Here is a 20,827-nt window from a genome sequence, read left to right on the forward strand (position 1 = left end):
GATTCTATGTTGTCCAGACTGGCTGCAAACTCCTAAGCTCAAGTGATCTTCCTGCCTCAGCCTTCCAAAGTGCTGGGATTGTAAGTGAGAACCACCATGCCTAGCTAACATCCTAAAGTGTTGATTAGAATTATGCAGTATAAGTCAGAAGTTAAGAACATGGCTCCACTACTTACTAGCTATGTGATCTTTGGCAAATTATTAACACTTTGGGCTCAGTTTCCTCATTAGTAAAACTTTTTTTTTAAATAGCCACCTTAGAGAGTTGGTGAAAGATTAAATGTGAATATAAAGTGCCTAGCACAGACAGTGCTCAAAAAATGCTAAAATCTATTTTTCTGCATATTGGAAATTTGGAAATAGCCAAATGTTTAAGGAGAGAATGATGGTTAAAGATTATGGTAAATCCGTACAATGGCATATTATTATACAGTCATTAAAATGTTATTCATGAAGAACTTTTAATGATGTTGGAAAGATGCTTATATTAAGTGAAAAAGCATGATATAAAATTGAATATATAGCATGATTTCAATTATGTAAAATATACATCAATACGTAAAAAAAGATCTAGCGGAAAACATACCAAAATATTAAAAGCAATTATTTTGAGTAGCAGAATTTGACCTGGTTGCTATTATTTTCTTCTTTACATTTTTCTATTTTTTTTTAACAGTAAAGAACGTATTACTTTTAAAGCCAGAAAACACCATAATTTTAAGATGCTAAAATAAGGTAACAAATGGATAATTTTAAAAATTTATAGAAATGATCAACTTTTCACATACAAATGATATAATACAGAAATTATTATAGCTTGCCAAAACTCAATTATTTTGTCTAGAATTTACAAATAAGCATAGAGTATATTAATATTAATGCAAAATAAATATTAATAAGCAACATAAAGCAGTAAATATCCCTTGATTGAATTCATTTATAAAGTGTGAAATTTAGCACAAACAACACATTCCCTGACCTACAGGGCCACCCTGAGCAGGAGTGCTGGCCTCCAGCTGGCCCTACCAGAGCTCCCTGCTGGCAACTTCTCCTTCCTGCTCCATTCCATGCTCCAGGGGCTTTTCCCCTTTCCTCTCTATCCAGCTACAAAGTTCCCACCCCTTTTGCAATTTTCGAAAGGAAGAACTCCTCCTGTCTAGTTGTAAGAGAAAGAAAGAAGATAAGGCTTTCTCACCACTTTGAATAACCCTTACAGAATACTTTCCAATTCTTTATGTTCCATTTTTCCCTTTCTTAAACAGCGTTAGACCCTGTACTCCTCAGTTCTACCTTTCAGGTTATTCTACTTTATCATTAGTCCAAGACACCATGTTCATTTTAGTCAACCAATCTTTGTCATTATAACACTCAGTCTATTAAATATATAAATAGCAGCCTACATAAATGTCATTCAAGTTTTTAACAACAGTACTAAAGAGAATAAACAATTTACAGGAGACATCAGAAATTTCTTCATAGTCTTAATAATTAAAGGCATTTTTTGGAGCAAATCTCAAAACAGACTTCTTATTCATCTATCAGCATTTTCACCTAAAGAGCCCTGGGTTAGACTTTTGTAAGTATTTTAGCCAAAATGCTGAAAAACCATTCTAGCTAATAAGTAACAGCTGTTCACCCAAACATCATCCACATTGCATTAACCAGATCATTTATGACTGAATTTTTCAAAGTGGTATAAGCAGAAACTCTCCAGATGTTAATGTACTTTGTGGCCATACAAGATTTAACTCTCACAGTAAAAGCTACTTTTATACAACCTACTAATTTAATGAACTCCAAACTTTAAAAATTAATACAACTCAATCTAAATGCACCATAAATTTATATTTGTTAATCTTGATGTTAGAACATTTAAACATTTTAAACTACATAAAAATATGACAAACAATATAAAATAGAAAGAACTTTGTTGACAACTTACTTCCAAAACATCACTATTTCTTATAATGCAATTAAGCAACAAGACAGCTTACACAGCTCTTCAAAATATATAGTGTTTTTTAGTGGAGTGTTATCAACCAAAATCAGCACAATCCCACACAATGATGTCTCCAATTTATTACCTTTTCCACAGTACAAATTTTCACAAACCATAAATCCGTTGAAGTTATTCAAAGTCTGTAAACATGTGCCTGAGTCCTCCCATCACCCCATCTCAGTTTAGGTTGTGAATGTTTTAAGTCCTTCAATCAAGTTTCACTCTTCCACTTGCGTTAAGGAATTGAGAGCCCCCTCGCTTTAAATTATGTCTATTCTATCATACAGGCTGCAATGCAGTAAATCACAGTGAAAGCCCTGGGGAAAACAAAACAACATGATCTTTACAGCAGGACTTGAAACTTTACAATATTAAATGCATTTAAAGAAGGCTTCCCATAATAAAAGCGTGGGTTTTCATTTCCAGAAATCAAGTCAATTAGAAACCCTAGGTTCTACTTAAAAATCCATTTTGATCTAAAAGTGAAAACAGTCCCCTATCCATAGTCATTTTATAAACGCTATACAGTTTCACTTGCAGATATTTTCTTTTCCAGTCTGGAAAACAGTAGTGCAATTAGTTTTACTTCTTTTAAGTTATTTAGTCCAGGATGTAAATAGCTCTGTGGAAAGATAAGAAGATGCTCTGGTAAACAAGAAATTTTTGCAAGCCCATGCTGGCTTACTAGTCCATTAAAGCTTGTAAGTCCATAGTGGCTTTCAACAAAATGTTGTATAGACAACACTAGTAACAAAGCAGAAATAAATAGGCAGAAATGACTGTAAACTGTCTCATCTCTTAATGATTTTTCAGTAATAACTGGCTTCATGAATTGATTTTATAGTCATTTAAATAAACAAACAGTAGACAGTTGTCCCGAAGGACACTCCACTATGGCACTCAGTCTGGAAAGCCCCAATGGAGTTACCTTCCGAAAATTAAAACAAAAAAGGGAGTGGAGGGCAGGAGACAAAAGTTTACAGATGCCACTTGAATGGGATTCCATCGAGTCTGCCAGTTCACTTAGATTTCTTCTTAAAAAGGCTTTTGATTTTTGATGGCTTTTTGCTTTTCTCTCCATTATGACAAAGGTCATGTGGGATGCTGCTTATCCTGGCAACATTTGGGGCTTCCTGGACTGGTTTACTGTCATTGCCAGCTGAGGAACATGAAGGGTGGCGAGGCTTAGGCACCGGGATGCCACTGGAAAGCTGGTTCATACTACAGGATTTCTCCAAGATGCCATTGTACACTTTGCTTGCAGGGCTGAAGATCATACTTTTAGTTTCTGTCAGACCTGCACAATCAGGAGAGCCCCGAGAGACATCTGCAGCTATGGGCGAATCCCCTCTGGAGGAATCCTCCAGTGACAGCTCATCTCTCGATATCTTCCGAGGAGACAATGTTTGGTATATCTCAAGGCTCAAAGGAGGAGATTGTTTCCTTCCGATGGAAGAATTTAAGGAGTCACATTCTGAAGCTGTGTCTGGCACTTCCCTGAATGAGAAAGAGGTAAAGATTTTAAATCAGTATGTTCGTAAGGGGTACTAAGCAGACTAGCAGACATTCTAACTAATTCTAACTGAAACAGCTTTCATTATTTAATCTATTGAAATTCCAAAGGGAGACATGCTACAGTTCTATTGTCATTTCAACAAAATTAGAAAATCACTACTTTAAATAATATAATTTCTCAAAACTCAATGTGTAGTTTCTGAAATAAACTGTAATGAGATCTTATAAACTAAAAAACAAGAGAAATTAACACTTTGTCACAGAAATAAAAATGCTTAAATTTTACAAATGATTCTGCTAACATTTCAGCTACTTTTTGCTCATCATTATTGTTTTGTAATGGATGTTTTGTTCATCATTATTTTTCTCTCTAAATCAGATTAAGAAATGAGAGGTAGAGTCCAGGCAAAAGTAACTGGTAAAAGAAATGAAGTGGGGAAGCTCGGAGGTGAAGGCAGAACAGAAAGGCGAGAACACACATGATCACAATCCACCAATGAGAACTACGTCAAGACTGCATCTCCCTTGTCTTGGCAGCCCAGATTATAAGCAAGTGCACAGCACACAGCAAGGACTAAACTCATATTTACACTAATAAAATGAACAAATTGAATGATCTCTCATCTGCAATGGCCCATGATTACTATCATTTTTCATATTATTGATAATGCAGGTTTATTAGGGGTCTGGCATTTGCTTTTGACAAGCATTTTATGTTAATACTACATTATACATTAGATTGCTGAATTTATTTAACCATTTCTACATACTTTACTCAATCATGTGAACACTGTCTCTACTATTCTACAAGCACCCAAAAGGTACAAAACCTCTTGGACAAAGACTTAAATAATGGTTTCATATATCTGTATGTGTGGTACAGTTCTCAAATGCTTTTACAATTTGATAATGGGTAGTGATAACAGAAGGCAAGAAGCAGTTCTGACATGAAGAAATGATCAGACTCAGAAATTAATCATGGACAGGAACATTTCTGCAAAGTTTCTCTTTGGAATGGATGTCAATGAACAGAAGATATCACTGCTCAGATTCCAAAGGCAGAAGCTTTTACAATTTGATAATGGGTAGTGGTAACTAATCAGACTTGGACTGTAAGTAGTACAACTTAAATTAAATTTTCACTTTTTTTAAAATTTCAGATTAATGTGTGGGTACAAACAGATTCCATAGTTGCACTTGTAAAGTTAAAGTCTGATTTGTAGGCCAATGAATTTTCACTTTCAGAGTACATATTCTTTGCAGTGTTGAACTTAAACATGTGGACCATTTATGCTATTTTTCTATTTCTTTTCTTCTCCCACAGTGACAGGTAGTTGAGTTAATTTAAGTTTAACACATGTAAGATGACTTACCTCAAAGGTGAGGTTTGAGTAAGCATAGATGTGCGTAATACATACAGCATAAAAAGTGAGAGTATCAAATATTATTATTTTGTAAGAATTCTAGTGGTTCAATAGAGGAGAGGAGGGAAAGTTCCCTGAATTCAAATTCTTCTCATATTTTGAGCTAGCCATGCGTTTTGACATTACTACTTGAAATAAGAACTGGACGTTCCGTCACTGCAGAAAGTTCCAGTCGTGCAGCTCTGGACTTTTCTTTCCAATTTCCAGAAGCTGCATAAGACCAGTTTCATCAGTAAAGCCATTCTGCTGGTAACTGTGGTGGCACTGCAGAGACACACGGAAAGCTAATCATAAAGCACTGTGTCAAATTCCCCACTTTCAATGAGGATGCAAATCCCTTTGCAACAGGGCACAGTATTGCTTACCAATATGGCACAGTATCTCTTGCTAATCATAAATTTTTCTTTTATTAGGTGATAAAACAATTATGGATTAAAAATTATTTTTAGTGATAATGTCACCCAAAGTCATATGATAGAGAGCTACAAGGACCACTGAGACACCCGGCCCATCCCTTTGTTTCCACATGTGTATGGGAAGACTCTGGGGCCACAAGGCTACTTAGTGGCAAAATCAAAAACTAACACCAGTTTTTCTGACACTTAATACCCTACTGCTTCAAAAGAGGAATGTAGTGTAGAAACAGAGCTCTGCAAAGATTTCATATAGCACTGGTATCCTTCAGTCAAACTGGAATATACTGCTGCTATATCCATTTTGTAAAAACAAAACAAACAAAAAAAAAGAGTTATGAAATTATATGTCAGGAACCCTTAAGTTCCTGATATTTCTTTAAACCTTTGGTTTTGATACTGCTTGTATCTTAGCACATAAAAGAAGAAATTCCTAAGTGGCAACAAATATTTAACAACTGAGTCACATATGCTGTTTCTTTGTGTTCAAGTATACTTAAGCTCATGCTTTCATATTTTACATCTAAAATTGCTCGTATGATAAGTTTATGTTCTGAGACCTGAGTTAATGGAGTTCAGTAATCTCTTTGCAGTTACAGCTCATGATCGGCAGAATTCTAAGATGCCCACCCAATTTTCAATCCCTGGTATACATACGTGGGTCATTATGAACATTTTGAGATGCACAAATTCAAGAACCATAAAACCCACATGGATGGAAACAAATGAAGCCCTCCCAGCAACACTGATAAGTCCAGCAAGTTGAAACTTGCACAGATGAATCAGAAAGGGTGCTGTCAGCTGTGCTCCTTGGAAGTGAAGTGATGGTCCTATATAATACAGTCTTTCTCAAAACTTTCACAGTGACCTATGTATATCTTCTTCTAGTTACTCAACCAAATACAAATAAATGTTTTAAGTGCTGCTATGCAGGCATTTCACAGATAAAATTAAGGCCCCAAACTAACTGACCTTAATATAGAGATTCTTATCCAGGTGAGCCTTTTAAATTTGAATCTAGAGGTCAGAGACAGAAATCAGAGACTCAAAGCAAAGGAGAGATTCATGGAAGTGAACTCTCCGCTCTGGATTCATAGGTGGAGCCCATGTGGCAAGGAACAGCAAACAGACTTTAGGAACTGACAGCAGCCCCCAGCTGACAGCACGCACAGAATGGGGACCTCAGTCCTATAATCACAGGGAAATGGATTGTGCTACAACCCAGGAGCTGTGAAGAGGACCCTGAGCTGCAGATGAGAATGCAGCTCAGCCAGCACTTTGATGTAGCCTTCTGAGACCCTGAGCAGAAAAGCCAGTCACACCAGGTTGGCCTTCAGATATGCAAAACTAAGTTAATAAATGAGGCAACTAAGTCTGTGGTGACTCGTCATGCTGCAATGGAAAATTGACACCACACCCACTCCTCCTCACCCCCACCGGCCCAACATGCACTGTCCATTTTTCACTGCCAATACCATTGCTTCTCAGCAGAGAAGTAAATGGCCTCCTCCTCCTCTTCATTCCGATAAAGTGCAGGGCAGCTTGACACAGACAGGATATCCGGGTCAGGGGAAGGCAAGGACTGCTGCGTGTGCTGGGGATGGTGAGGATGCCGAGGGTGCGCCGGGTGAGGAGCGTGTGAAGGAAGCTGAGCTCGCTGAGACTGTGGGGAGGACGGCACAATGCTGCGGCGAGAACGGCACAAGCTGCTGCTTCTGGCTAAGGATCCAGGGGGTTTAGCCACGGTCCCTGAGAAACACAGACGAAAACGCTCATAAAGTCCAACGCTCTTTAGGGTCACTACAGATATACACAAGAGAACTGATGTCACTAATACGTCACTATTTAATCTCCCTTTATTGAACTAACTATACAATTATTTTCTTCTCTACCATCGATACTAGGAAGATTAAGAAATAAGAAATAAAAATGTAACAAAAGGGAAGACAGCTCTAATAAATGAACAGAAATGAACATAAACATATGAGGCTTTAATAGAAAATCTAAATATACTAACCACAAAGGCTTAAAAATTTACCTAAGATAACAGATCCTTAAATTTAAAAATCAACAGTCTATTCATAAGAAATCTGTATTGTACTGCAAACTTTCTTTAATGACTGTTAGTTAAATGGGGAAACTATCAGTGTAATGTAGACTGGAGTTTTACCAATTAATATCTCTTGAAATATCACAACTTGTTTAAATTTCAAGTAGTTTTTATTAAATCAAAGACATCATTTAACTACTGTATGCACAGTCTCTCAGTTGGTTAGAGCTGAGGTCAAAACTTGGTTCTTGAACATGACTGCCATGGCACTAAACATAAGTCTTAGATCATCCTGTTTCTGCTACTGGTCTCAGCCTAGACCCACACATCTGTCTTCATCGAGTGGGTAGTCCTCTCCTTTCCCTTAGCTGGAACACAGCTATATCATCAAGTCAAACTACCACTCTTTGCTGATGAAGTAACCTTATACTTAGAAAATCCCAAAAATTCCACCAAGAGACTCCTGGAATTGATAAATTTATCAAAGTCTCAGGTTACAAAATCAAAGTACACAAATCAAGAGCATTCTTATACACCAACCAGCCAAGCTGAGGATCAAAGCAAAGATTCAATACCTTTCATAATAGCTATAAAGAAAATAAAATAACTGGGAATATATGTAACCAATGAGGTGAAAGATCAATGCAAAGAGAATGGTCAATCACTAAGAAAGGAAACTGCAGATATAAACAAATGTAAAAACATATCAGACTCGCAGATCAGCAGAAGCAACATTGTTAAAATGTCTATACTACTCAAGTGATCTACAGATGCAATGCAATCCCCATCAAAATACCAACATCAGTTTTCCCAGATCTAGAAAAAGTAATTCTATGCTTCATTCTGGAACAAGAAAAGAGCCCAAATAGCCAAAGCAACTTAAGCAACATGAACAAATCTGAAGGCATCACTTTACCACACTTTAAGCTATCCTATAAAGCTACAATAACTAAAATAGAATGGTAGTGCCAAAGAAATAGTGACAACAGACCAATGAAACAGAACAGAGAACCCAGATTTAAAACCATCCTTATACTGACAAAGCAGACAACAATATACTATTGTCTAAAGAATCCCTATTCAATAAATGGTGCTGGGAAAACTGAATACCTACATGCTGAAGACTGAAACATGATCCACACTTCTCACCACTCATAAAAGTAATTCATCATGGGTAAATGACTTAAATCTAAGGCATGAAACCACAAAAATTCTAAAAAAAAAAAAAAAAATGCTGGAAAAACTCTTCTGGACAGCAGCCTTGGCAAAGAATTTATTAAGAGGTCCCTAGTAACAAACACAACAACAAAAACGAATAAATAGGACTTGATTAAATTAAGACTTCTGCACAGCCAAGAAACAATCAAGAGAGTGAAAAGAAACCTATAGAATGGGAGAAAACACTTGCATGCTATACATCCAATAAAGGGTTAGTGACTAGAATCTACAAAGAACTCAAGCAAAAAAATCAAGGGGAAAAAACCAAACAACCCCAGTGAAAAGTGGGGAAAAGACATGAACAGAAGTTTTTCAAAAGAAGACAGACTAATGGCCAATAAACACATGAAGAATTATGTTCAATGTTACAAATCGTCGTGAAATCCAATTAAAACCACAATAAGATATCACCTAACCCCAGTGAGAATGGCTTTTATTAAAAAGTCCCGAACAATAGATGTTGGCAAGGATACAGAGAGAGAGGAATACTTATACACTATTCATGGGACTGCAAACTAGTATAATCTCTATGGAAAACATTCCTCAAAGAAAAAATCTTACAGAGTAGGAAAGATGAATATCAAATAAGTACATGTTAAGCATGTTCAACCCCATTAGTAATCGGAACAATGCAAAATAAGACCTCAATGGATTGTCAGAAGTTTATACATTTGCCAATACAAAGTGATAAATAAGAAAGGGAATACTTATGTATTGATGATGAAAATGTAAACTGGAACAACCACTTTGGAAACATTTTGGCACTACCTAATAAAATTGAGTATAGCCATATTCTGAAACCCATCCATTCAGGTCATAGGGATACACCCTGGAAAAATGTCTTTTTTTTTTTTTTTTTTTTTTTAGTTCTGTATGTTTGTTTATTAATGTTAACATTTTCTTTTTTTTTATTTTAATTTTTTTATTAAATCATAACTGTATACAATGATATGATTATGGGGCATTATACACTCACTTCATAAACCATTTGACACATTTTTATCACATGTACTTATTTGATATTCATCTTTCCTACTCTGTAAAATACCTGTTCATGTCTTCTGCCATTTTTTTTTTTTGTGTGTGTGTGGTTTTTGGCCGGGGCTGGGTTTGAACCCGCCACCTCCGGCATATGGGACCAGCGCCCTACTCACTGAGCCACAGGCGCCACCCATCTTCTGCCATTTTTGTACTGAATCATTTTTTTGGTCCCATGGTGATTTGGAAGAGTTCCTGATTTATATTCTTAATGCCCATCCATTGTTATGTGTATTGTAAATATTCTCTCCCAGTTTACAGTTTGTGATTTCATTTTAATTATGTATCTTTGATGAACCAAAGTTCTTAATTTCACTGTGGCCTGTATTAAATTAGATCTTATTTATCAATAAGTAATAAACTCCCTCAAACTTAATGGCTTAAGATAACAAAAAAAAAAAAAAAGAAAAAATCTGGTCCCTACCATTTGATCCAGTAATCCCACTCCTGGGTATTTACCCAAAGGAAAAGAAATCATTTTATCAAAAGGACACTTGCACTCGAATGTTTATTGCAGCACAATTCATAATCACAAAGATGTGGAATCAACCCAAGTGCCCATCAAGTCCTGAGTGGATTAGCAAAATGTGGTATATGTATACCACGGAATACTCCTCAGCCATGAAGAAAGATGGCTTAATTCCTTTTGCAAAAATATGGGTGGAACTGGAGATGATTATCCTAAGTCGACTAAAGAATGGAAGAACAAACAACACATGTACCCACTATTAAACTGGAACTAACTCATCAATGCTCGTGGGCACAAATGGAAATAAACTCAGTAGAAATCAAGCAAGGAGGGAGAAGGAGGAGTTGATAAAACCACACCTATGGGTACAGTGAACAATAATGGGGTGATGTGCACCCTTACAACCCTGACTCAAGCAGCACAAAAGCAATCCATGTAACCAAAACATTTGTACCCTGTAATATTCTGAAATAAAATAAATAAAATATATAAATAAAGCCAAGAAGTTATGTTCCAGAATCCCAATTCTTAACCACTACATTATACTGCCTTTCTAAAAATAGAAAACAATAGAACAGAATGGAAGAATCCCCCCTCCCAATCCTTATGCCTTTTTTTCTCTTTTTTGTCTAAGATAAGACCTCCAATAAAATGCTGAAGTAATGGTGGCGCCTATAGCTCAAGTGACTAAGACACCAGCCACATACTCCAGAGCTGGCAGGTTCGAATCCGGCCCAGGCCTGCCAAACAATGGCCGGGGATGTGTTTCAAGACCCCCAGAGGATGCCTGAAACTGTGGATGGTACCACGCTGTATATATACTATGGTTTTTCCTATACATACATATTTGTGGTAAAATTCATAAACTTTACCTATAGGCACAGTAAGAGATTAACAATAACTGATAATAAATAATTATAGCAATATACTGTAAAAAAAGTATTGCAAATGCAGTCTCTCTCTCTCAAAATATACTATTATACTGTATTCACTATTTTTAGCCCATAGTTGACCACAGGTAACTGACACTCTGAAAAGCAAAACTTGACCAATAAAGGGGACTACTCCCTGACTTACTTCGTGATTCTAATATAATCTTGGTGCCAAAATCAAATAAGGACAGTATTGGGAAAAAAAGTATTGACTAATCCAATGTATAAAAAAAAATGCAAAAACCTTAAATTATAAACCAAATCCAACTCATAAAAATAGTACATTGTAGCAAATATAGTTTCACTGACATTTAAAAGATTTAAAGATTAAAATTCAACAGAATACAAATAAATGATCACCTCAAATTATACAGAAAAAGAATGAGATAAAAGTTAACACCCACTGATTTGAAAGAAAAAAATTCTTAATAAATGAAGAGCAAAAATGAATTTCCTTAACTGAAAATAATCCACCTAAAACATAGAGCAAAACTAATACTTTATAGTGAAATACGTGAAATACGGAAACATTCTTAAAGTCTGATATGGTAATCACTATTGCCTGTAGTTACCACTTTACTTCACTATTTTCTTTTTTTTTTTTTTTTGGAGACAGAGCCTCAAGCTATTGCCCTGGGTAGAGTGCCGTGGTGTCATAGCTCACAGCAACCTCAAACTCCTGGGCTTAAGTGATTCTCTTGCCTCAGCCTCCCCGGTAGCTGGGACTACAAGCACCCACCACAACACCCAGCTATTTTTTGGTTGTAGTTGTCATTGTTTGGCAGGCCTGGGCCAGATTCGAACCTGCTGGCTCTGGTGTATGTGGCCTTAGCCACTTGAGCTATAGGCGCCGCCATTAATTCAGTATTTTTTGAAGGTCTTATCTTAGACAAAAAAGAGGAAAAAAGGCATAAGGATTGGGGGGAAAATATATTCAAAATAAAAAACCCCAAAGACTCTCATAAGAGAATTCAATGTTTCCGGATAGAGCATCAGCATACTAAAATCAATAACATTTCTTCACCAGCAACAAATACTCTGAAGTATAATTTTTTTAAAGAAGGGTAATTAACATACATACCAGAAAAAGCTATTAAGGTACCTAGAAATTAATCTTTTTAAAAAATGATATGCACAGCCTACACATAGAAAACAACTTATCACTTTTATTTAAAGATATAAAAGATCTTAATAAATGGAATTTATCAAGAATTCTTCCCAAATAAATCCATTAATTTAAAGAAATGTTTTTAAAAATCAATGAAACATTCCATGGAATTTCACAAACTGATGAACAAAATTGAGAGCTAGAGGCATTTATGTACCTATGGAGAAAAGTGGTGTTACAAATAAGCAGGGCTAGAGCAGGAATGAGGCTAGGACAACTGTTTACCCATACATCAAGGATATATTTAGATTCCAACCTCACACTATGAACAAAAATAACTTCCAGGTGGATTAAAGGACTAAGGGATTAAAGAAAAACTTAAAACCTTTTAGAAGAGCAAATAAGAACATATTATCTTTCAAAAAGATATAAAAAGCACAAATCAGATTCACATATTTGCCACTAAAGAAGCCACATTCTAGGAGAAGATACAACTCTCACTCAAAGAACCAGAAAATAAAAGGAGTGCTTCCAAATAGGTAAGGAATCTTGGGGGGGACTCTACAGTAATACTCTGTAAAAAGCAACCCAGAGAGGAACAAACCTTAATAACAAATGACAATAAATGAAATGGTACTCAACCTCAGCAGTCATCAGGAAATAAATATCTTAACAATAGTGAGGTATTACTTCACACCCATCCAAGTTGCAAAACAAACAAATCGAGTTATTGCAAGTATTGATGACACTACAGGCACACAGGCACTTACAAACAGTGGGCATATGAACTGGTGGAACCATTTTGAGCAACTTAGCACTGTCTAGCAAGAGGTGTCTTTCTACTGACCCAGCAATCTATTTCTAGGTGTCCACACAGAGAAACTGTCAAAGTTATGCACAAGGAGAGACAGGTAAGGATGGTTTTTGCATATTTGTAAGGGCACAAAAGTAGAAAAAAAATCAATGTCAGCAAAATGTGAATAAACTGTAGTTTTAAATATAATAAACAGTGGTTAACTCACAGTTACAGTGAATATAATCCATCTATAAACATAGAAAATTTTTGAAACGTGCTTTTGAACAAAAAGTTCCAAAATAATACATACAATGTGAAACAATAATACACTGAAACAGACAATTGTGTATCTACTGCTGTGGATATATATATAAGTTTGCACTTTTATATAAAAGTGCAACAAACTTTAGAATGAGTCACAACTTCTGAGTAGGAAAGAGAGGCAATTAAAATGGAGGTTTAGCAGCCTTATCTATAATAATTTGCTTCAGAGAAAATAAATAAGCAAATATTAAAATCTAGTTACCTTTGTGGTAGCTGGGCATATTGTTTTCAGTAATTTCAGGTACATATGAAAGCCTTTATTACAAGAAATTTTAAATAAATTGCTACTACATTGTCATTAGGAGAGGACTTAGCAGATATTAAAAGTAGTTATAAGGAAATAACTATCATCCGTTCTACTACCCACACAAAGCTATAAACATAGATAATATTCTATGTTTAGTGTTACTTTGTTCTTAACATACTACAGGCATGCTTAACTTGTCATTATTTCAAAGTTATAAAATTTACATATACCTATGGAAAAAAAAATTTAACTGCTCAAAAGGGTATATAAAAGAAGAGCCTTCGTTCTACTTTAGACGCTAATATATTGCCAAGACTTTCCAGTTTATCCAGTCCAGAAATTATGCTTTTGTAACTTAGCATGGAGTACCACTGCAGTGCCACTGGGTGGAGGCAGAGGCCTCAAATTGTAACGTGTGACATCAGTTTTTTTTCTTTTGGAGATAATACATTTGATCACAGCATTTCTAAACCATATTAAATTTAAAATCAATTCTTGTATTTTTTCATATTTAAAAGGTCAGATTTATCTGTATGCCACAATCATTTAAAACTAGGGTAATTATTCTCATTTAGTATTGTTTTCTTTTAACAGACATAATATATATTATCTATTCCCTTTTGCTTTTTGAAAAAAGCAAAAAAAAACTAGTTACACTAGAAAATGCATCTTCATACACATTTATGATTTTAAGGAGAACCTATGACTTTAAAAAGCTATAGCTTTCAAACAAAAGCATATGCTTATGAATCAGTGTTGTGTTTGATAAGCTTAAAGAAATGTAATTCAAGTAACAGGCACAAAATGACAATATTCAAGTTGCGGATCCGGTCCGGATCTAAATGTGACTTTGCAACCTTCACTGCAGCATAGAGCGAGTGAAATGAATGGGGTCACACACGTCCAGTGTTCACCACATTCACATTCTGTCCACCCCTCCTGCCTCCTTAAGAGCCGAGTGGCTCCTCACTCTCCGTGTATCATCTGCCATTAACCCAGAGAATTAAAACGACAGAAATAATACAAGCACATAGTCACTGAGAATTAAATTTCAAATTCAGGGCTTTATTTCATAAAGTTGCTTTAAAAATTAGAACCCTTTGTAAATCGTAACTTCAGAAACACTATAATGACTAGATAGGAAAATTCAAACTGGAAAAGGCCATACATGATTTAACTGGTCTCAAAGAATATAATTTCCAGGTAAGCTTCAACCAATCAATGACTAAATTCTGTTTTCCAATCTTTGGAACCTTGTTCTAAGATACACCGTCACAAATATTTGAAAGATATATCAGGCAGGCAACAATCAGCATGAAGAGTTTTTTAAATGTTTTCTAATACAATGGTTTCTTCCTAATGCATTTTAAAATTCAAAACTTCTAACTTTGTAAAAAGTAAAAACTAATATATTTAAATTTTATCTTCACTTAAATGATTTCTCACAATGTAAAAATTTTCAAAGCATAGAGCACAACAAAGCAATACCAATTTACATGGAAGAAAACCATCTCTGGAAGAGTTCCATTTTCTAACAACTATATATATGTGTGTGTGTGTATGTGTGTCTGTATATATGTGTATATATATATATGCACACACATATATATAAAGTTTTCCCAAACATAAACACAGTTTTTAAATTTCTTTTGGTAGAAGGTTGAGTTAGTAATACTCTTTCAATAAAAGAGCAGAACTGGAAAAGCAATACAAAATACTAAAAAACATACATAGTAGGAATAGCAACTGAACTTAAATAAATTTTCAGACTAGCTCAAAGCACATAGTTCATTAGTGGCAGAGCTAGGATTTGAACTCGTGTTTCCAAGCTCTTCCCCTGACTTTTATTTCTTCTATAGATTAAGCTTCCATTTGAAAAGATGTCTTCCCTCACAGCTCAGCATCTCATTCGTATACTGATTTGACATTTGTAATATGCCATCCTTACTGTCAATTGTCTCTTTATGTCACTCCCCCATTTCAATTTAATTACAATGTATTATATATCAACCTAATTATTTTTATTTTAACAACAAAGTTTTATATTCACTTAATATAATGAGTTATTACATAATAGTTCCTCAAGTAGACATTGTTGATCAATGACATTAATTAAGCATTCAGGTTTCTTACAAATATGTATATAAATTTATAATGTATATATAAATTTGTAATACATATATACATAAAGTATATATATGCACATATCATACAGTATTCTCAAACAGTAAATACTTAAATTACTAATAAAAAGAAAAAATGAAAAATAGACAAAATTTTTACCATCAATTTCAAAGTACATAATTCCTAAAAGCACACGGTAGAAAGTTACTTTAAAAACTGTACCAATGTTTTCTGTTGAACTCACCACTTACCAGGAAATTGTGACACTATTGGGGGTGTATCTTCATCTAAGTCATCAACTCCTCCCGCAATTGGATAGGGTGGAATAGAGACTCTGGGCATCACCACCCAGCTGTGATCAGAGTACAGCGACGAGGTCAGGCTGGGGAGGCCTGAGTTATGGGCTATCTGAAAGCCACAGATCTTCTCAATCTGCTGCCAACGAAAAAGTCGTTCTCGTAAACAAGTCGTCAGCTCAGAGAGAGCTTTCCTGGAAAAACCAATACAAGAATTACTTATTGCATCAAAGAGTCTTTACTATGGCACTGAAAAAAGGCAATTATATGACCAGACTGTGGCAATTAACTAATTTCAAAAGGAAATTATCCACTGTTAAAACTTCGGTAAATTGTATAATTATATGATTAAATGATAAATTTAAATATAAACTGTCTATAAATTATTCATTTCAACATAGTAGCAAATAAAAGAGATAGCTAAAATAACATTCTCACTTTGCTTCCAGAATTTTGTGGTCTACCTCATCTAAGGAGGAGCTGTGTGCAACATGCAGAGTCCCAAAGACTGTACTTCTCTTCTTTTTAATTTTTTCTGCCTAGAAACCAAAAAGGGGAAAAATAAGACTAGGTTTAAAAAAACACATATGCTAAGGAAGTTTATTCTGACTTTGAATGTACTAATACTAATCATCATAAAACCAGGGCAGAATTACCAACCAAGAAATAGCCCTATTTTCAAAAAAAAAAGACAAAAACAAAAAAAGAAAACAGATGAGGAATAAAGCATGCTGTCCAAAGTAAATCAATTTATCCTGGAAAATTTTTCTCTTACTTCTGTAAGAGAAGGGTCTGTAGATTCAGGTCTTTTACAGACCTGAATCTTCTATTAACACTGGAAAAGAACATTAACTATATCCTACTGCAGTGGAGGTGTTAATGAGTCATCTGAGCATTTTTTTTCTTTGCTAAAATTCAGATTAAGACTTATTCTTAGTCTACCCAATTTAATAAGTGTCAAAATTAATTTCTAGTAACTACTAACCTGAATCAGATAGGAAGCAGCAACCTAGAGGAGAAAAGCTCCGTATAAAACTTTTATAACAATAAATAATGATAATTTTTAAATGACACTAAGGTCATTTTGAAAGGCATACAGTTCTCTAAATATAGTAATTGTACTTTAAAGGCTACGATTACAAGAGCCAATTTACGCAGTACGTTACAATTCAAGAAAAGAATCTGTAATAAAAAAACTTTTATTCAGATCTTTTTATCCCAGTTGGTTAGTGCCTCTAAAATTCAGCCTAAGAAACAAGCTTAGTAAATTTGGAAATACAAGAATACCTCATCCTTAGCAATGGCTAACTGCATTTCAGCATTTTGTCTTTTAATATTGTAATATTGTACTTCAACTTCGTGTGTTAATTGAAGCCATTTTTGAAGTGCATCTGGAACGGACCAGCTGCTTCTTAGTTCAAATTCTTTTTCAGCTTTTTTCAGAGCCATGCGAACCTGGAAGAAGGGAGGGAGGGAAACAGGAATGGAGAGAGGGGAAAAAGGAAGAATTAAAATATTTTTTAATACCCAAACTAAATGAAAAATCAGTTTCATTTATACTCTTTGTAAACACTGTTTTAAATTGCAACACCTAAGTACGTTCTCCTAAGCAAAACTATAAAGCCAGAGGGGATAGAGGGGGCTTATATATATCTTAAGTTGCAATATTTTGATTTTATATTTTAATATCCAGGCTTACTGAAGGAAAAAAATCCAGGGTACATACAAATTAAAACTTTATCACACTTTTCCTATAATATGTATTTGGTTTATGAAGAAATGTACAAAATCAAGTGGATACCTATTCTAATACCGCTTCTGTTCCCAGAAGATCCTAATGTAGTTTCTTAATTATATATTCTTTTTGGTCATGTAATTATACCTTTTTTTCTGTAGTTTTTCATGACACCTTTGTGGCCAGTTATATCTCACTGTTTCAAGCATATCTGCCTATTATACTACATAGTCTGTTTTGCCATTTCTGCTACTTAATTCACTGCTTCTAATATACCAGAAAGTAGATAAGTGAGCATTTGCAGACCATATATAATCTTAAGAAAAAAGGATTCTGAATGGGACTCTACTTAATTTTTCCATGAGAAACTATGCATAGCCCAAACTATGCATAGTATAAGGATGTCAGGGTATTTTTTTCACCTGTCCTTTAACCAAGCCAGACAATGAACAGAGAAAACTAAAGTTCTTAGTGTGTTAAATGGTAATAAAAGTCCTAAGGAAAAAAAGTCTTAAGGAAAGCCTCATTAAGAAACAACACAGAAGGAAGAAACAATACATTCCTGGAATGATGTACTTAAAAACTAGCAAGAGCTCACACTAAAGATGTAGAAAGATACATGATGGAATTTAGGAAATATAAGTCAGGCAAAGTGATGAGTGAACTACAGAGCCTCCTGCTTCTGGAGCACCACAAATGCAGAAAGGTAGAAGGGTTTTCCTCAAAGTGACTAAAGTAACCGAAATTCCATTCCTAAATTAAAGAGCAGAGATTTGTTTGATTTGAACAAACCCATTTTACTTAAACCACGACGAGTACTATATGCAAACTTGTAATAAAAAAATATAGTTTTTAGATACTATAAAAAAAGAATTATGTAGAAAAAAATTCTAGAATTCCAAAATTATAAACAAAAATTCGCAATAGAACACGAAATAGTTAATTTTTAAAAAGAGAGAAATTAACATAAAAGTAGGATGGCACTTACTCACTGCAAATAAATCTCAAGCAACATTTGCCTGGCATGATTCATTACACAATGTCTTGGGAGACTATTGTATTTAATAAGAGAGTTGGGTAAGCCATGTGGCGTCCCTGCTGATCTCTCAGGAAGACAGAACCTGAGCTGAGGTCCTGTGACACGTAGTTGCATATAACATCACAAAATGTACGTCAGCAAGCCCTTTTTCTCAGGAGATTTTAAAGCTAAAATTTCTATACAGTTTTCATTTCCATGGAAGCATACAAAGAATCTCAACACAAATTATTCTCTTTATTCATAAAGATTGTCCATAAATTTACTTCACGTAAAGGAGCTCAATGGAACACATTCAACATGGAAACTACATATATATTTTTAGCATAAAGTGAGGCTGAACACTGATGAGATTAATTGTCAACGTCTCAAGTGGAAATTTTGACCTTTTAATAAGGGCAACTATTTAGCTGTTTCTCTGGTTATTAGTCATATATTTAGCATTTGACCTAAATCCCAATCCTTAAATTTAAGTTATATTGTCATTTATTGTAATAGAACATAGTAAAACATTGAGTAATTAATAGTTTTTGCAAATAAGGAATTACTATTTAAAATTATAACTATTTACATAAATTGTGAATCTTAGGAATAAAACAATAAGTAACAAAAAAAGATGCCACAGAAAGGAACAGACTAAATATCTGAAAACCTGACTTTCAGATTTGACCTTATCATGTGTTACCTTTGACCTTCAGAAGGTTCTTTACCTCCTGGGAATACTGTCTCATGCAGCACCACAGTATTATCACTTGTGTTGACTAAAGTCTTCTTTCTTTAAACTTTTTTTAAGAACCAAAATAATTTATATAAAAATATTTAAATCACACAAAATTTAAGTAATACTATTAGTCACCCGAAAGTCTTTGTTTTAAGGAAAATAACACTATGTAAAATATATGCCAGATTTTTCTGCCTTCTAATTTTAAGAGTTAAATTATCCCTCAGACAAAATACAGCAATGTTTTCAACTATGTGGAATTGTGGGTTATGTAACATTATGCATAATTAATACTTCCCAGTTAAACTTATTTCTATAAACAAAGCATTTAATAGTATGGGAATACACAGATTTTGGAATATGACATACGAAATCTTGCCTTTGCTATGTAATAGCTGTGTAACCTAAGGAAGTTATTTAACCCCTCTACATACCTCATCTCTGCATGAAAATAATATTTGTATTGTGAGGATTAAAATTTATAACCAAACCATTGGCAATGTGTGTAGCATACACTTATGGCATACAATAAGCACCAGAGAACTGTGTTTCTTATTCAAATAAAAATGTTGGATAGAGTTCTTTCTAAAATATGTTTCTTTGGTTTTTATCTCCGACTAACCCAAGATCTCATTAGGATTACTGTGGTCATACTGGTACATCCTCTCATGGTAACTTTCGGTCTACTGACAGGTGCAAAGTCTCTTTGCCAAAACTTCAGATTACAATGTTCACGATTCTTGAGTCCATTGTTATTGTTTTTAATATTGTGTCTTTTCTCTAACTATGAGGCAATCACCTGTATCATTTTATGTCTCTGTAGATACTGCTTTCTGATTTTCCCTTTCTTATCTGCAAAATTTAGAAAAGTAGGTACCAGCAAGACGTCTTGCTGGGAACAGGCCAGGCATTCTCACAGGAGTAAAGGGACCAGTATCTAACTCTTAGACACAGTGTAATTTTGGCTCAGCCTTTTGTGTCAAATTCCCTGATTCTTTATTACATTCTGATAAGGTTTGTCAGGTAAGTGAGACATGACTATAAAATATCTTAGAGTAAATTTAAAATAATAAACTCTTTACAGGGAAGAGATCCAAAAAACAGATGACTGAGGTCTGAGGGAAAGAGTGGTTACCACTAACAAAAGAGATGGCTGCGATTCAAGCACATGAATTTTTGTAAAAAAAAACTTGAAGGAAATAGTAATTCACAGTGAATAATTTCCCATGAGTTGAAATTAAATGCCATTCATCACATAATTCTTACTTAACACTCAGTTGAAAAAGCAACAGTGCATAAAACAGAGTGGAAAGCACAACATCTAGGTTCTTGCCCCTGCTGTACAACTGGTCACCAAGTTTGATCAAGTTTTCTAATCCTTT

General features: G+C 34.6%; 1 protein-coding gene across 3 annotated transcripts in view; it reads right to left on the bottom strand.

The window, feature by feature from the left end:
• Positions 1 to 1,826: 1,826 nt before the first annotated feature.
• The window catches only part of STIM2 (stromal interaction molecule 2), a 125,965-nt gene continuing 106,964 nt past the window's right edge, over positions 1,827 to 20,827 (bottom strand). For 2 of the 3 annotated variants that reach the window (XM_053577575.1, XM_053577577.1), the window contains exons 8-13: positions 17,241 to 17,408; positions 16,939 to 16,962; positions 16,392 to 16,492; positions 15,909 to 16,147; positions 6,827 to 7,100; positions 1,827 to 3,496 (exon numbers count right to left, since the gene is read on the bottom strand). In XM_053577575.1, coding sequence (XP_053433550.1) covers positions 3,019 to 3,496; positions 6,827 to 7,100; positions 15,909 to 16,147; positions 16,392 to 16,492; positions 16,939 to 16,962; positions 17,241 to 17,408 — 1,284 coding nt within the window. In that variant the 3' untranslated portion in view covers positions 1,827 to 3,018. The remainder of the gene's footprint in view (positions 3,497 to 6,826; positions 7,101 to 15,908; positions 16,148 to 16,391; positions 16,493 to 16,938; positions 16,963 to 17,240; positions 17,409 to 20,827) is intronic. The other variant, XM_053577576.1, reaches the window with a different exon arrangement.

Source organism: Nycticebus coucang, chromosome 23, assembly GCF_027406575.1.
Source record: "Nycticebus coucang isolate mNycCou1 chromosome 23, mNycCou1.pri, whole genome shotgun sequence".
Classification (NCBI taxonomy): Eukaryota; Metazoa; Chordata; class Mammalia; order Primates; family Lorisidae; genus Nycticebus; species Nycticebus coucang.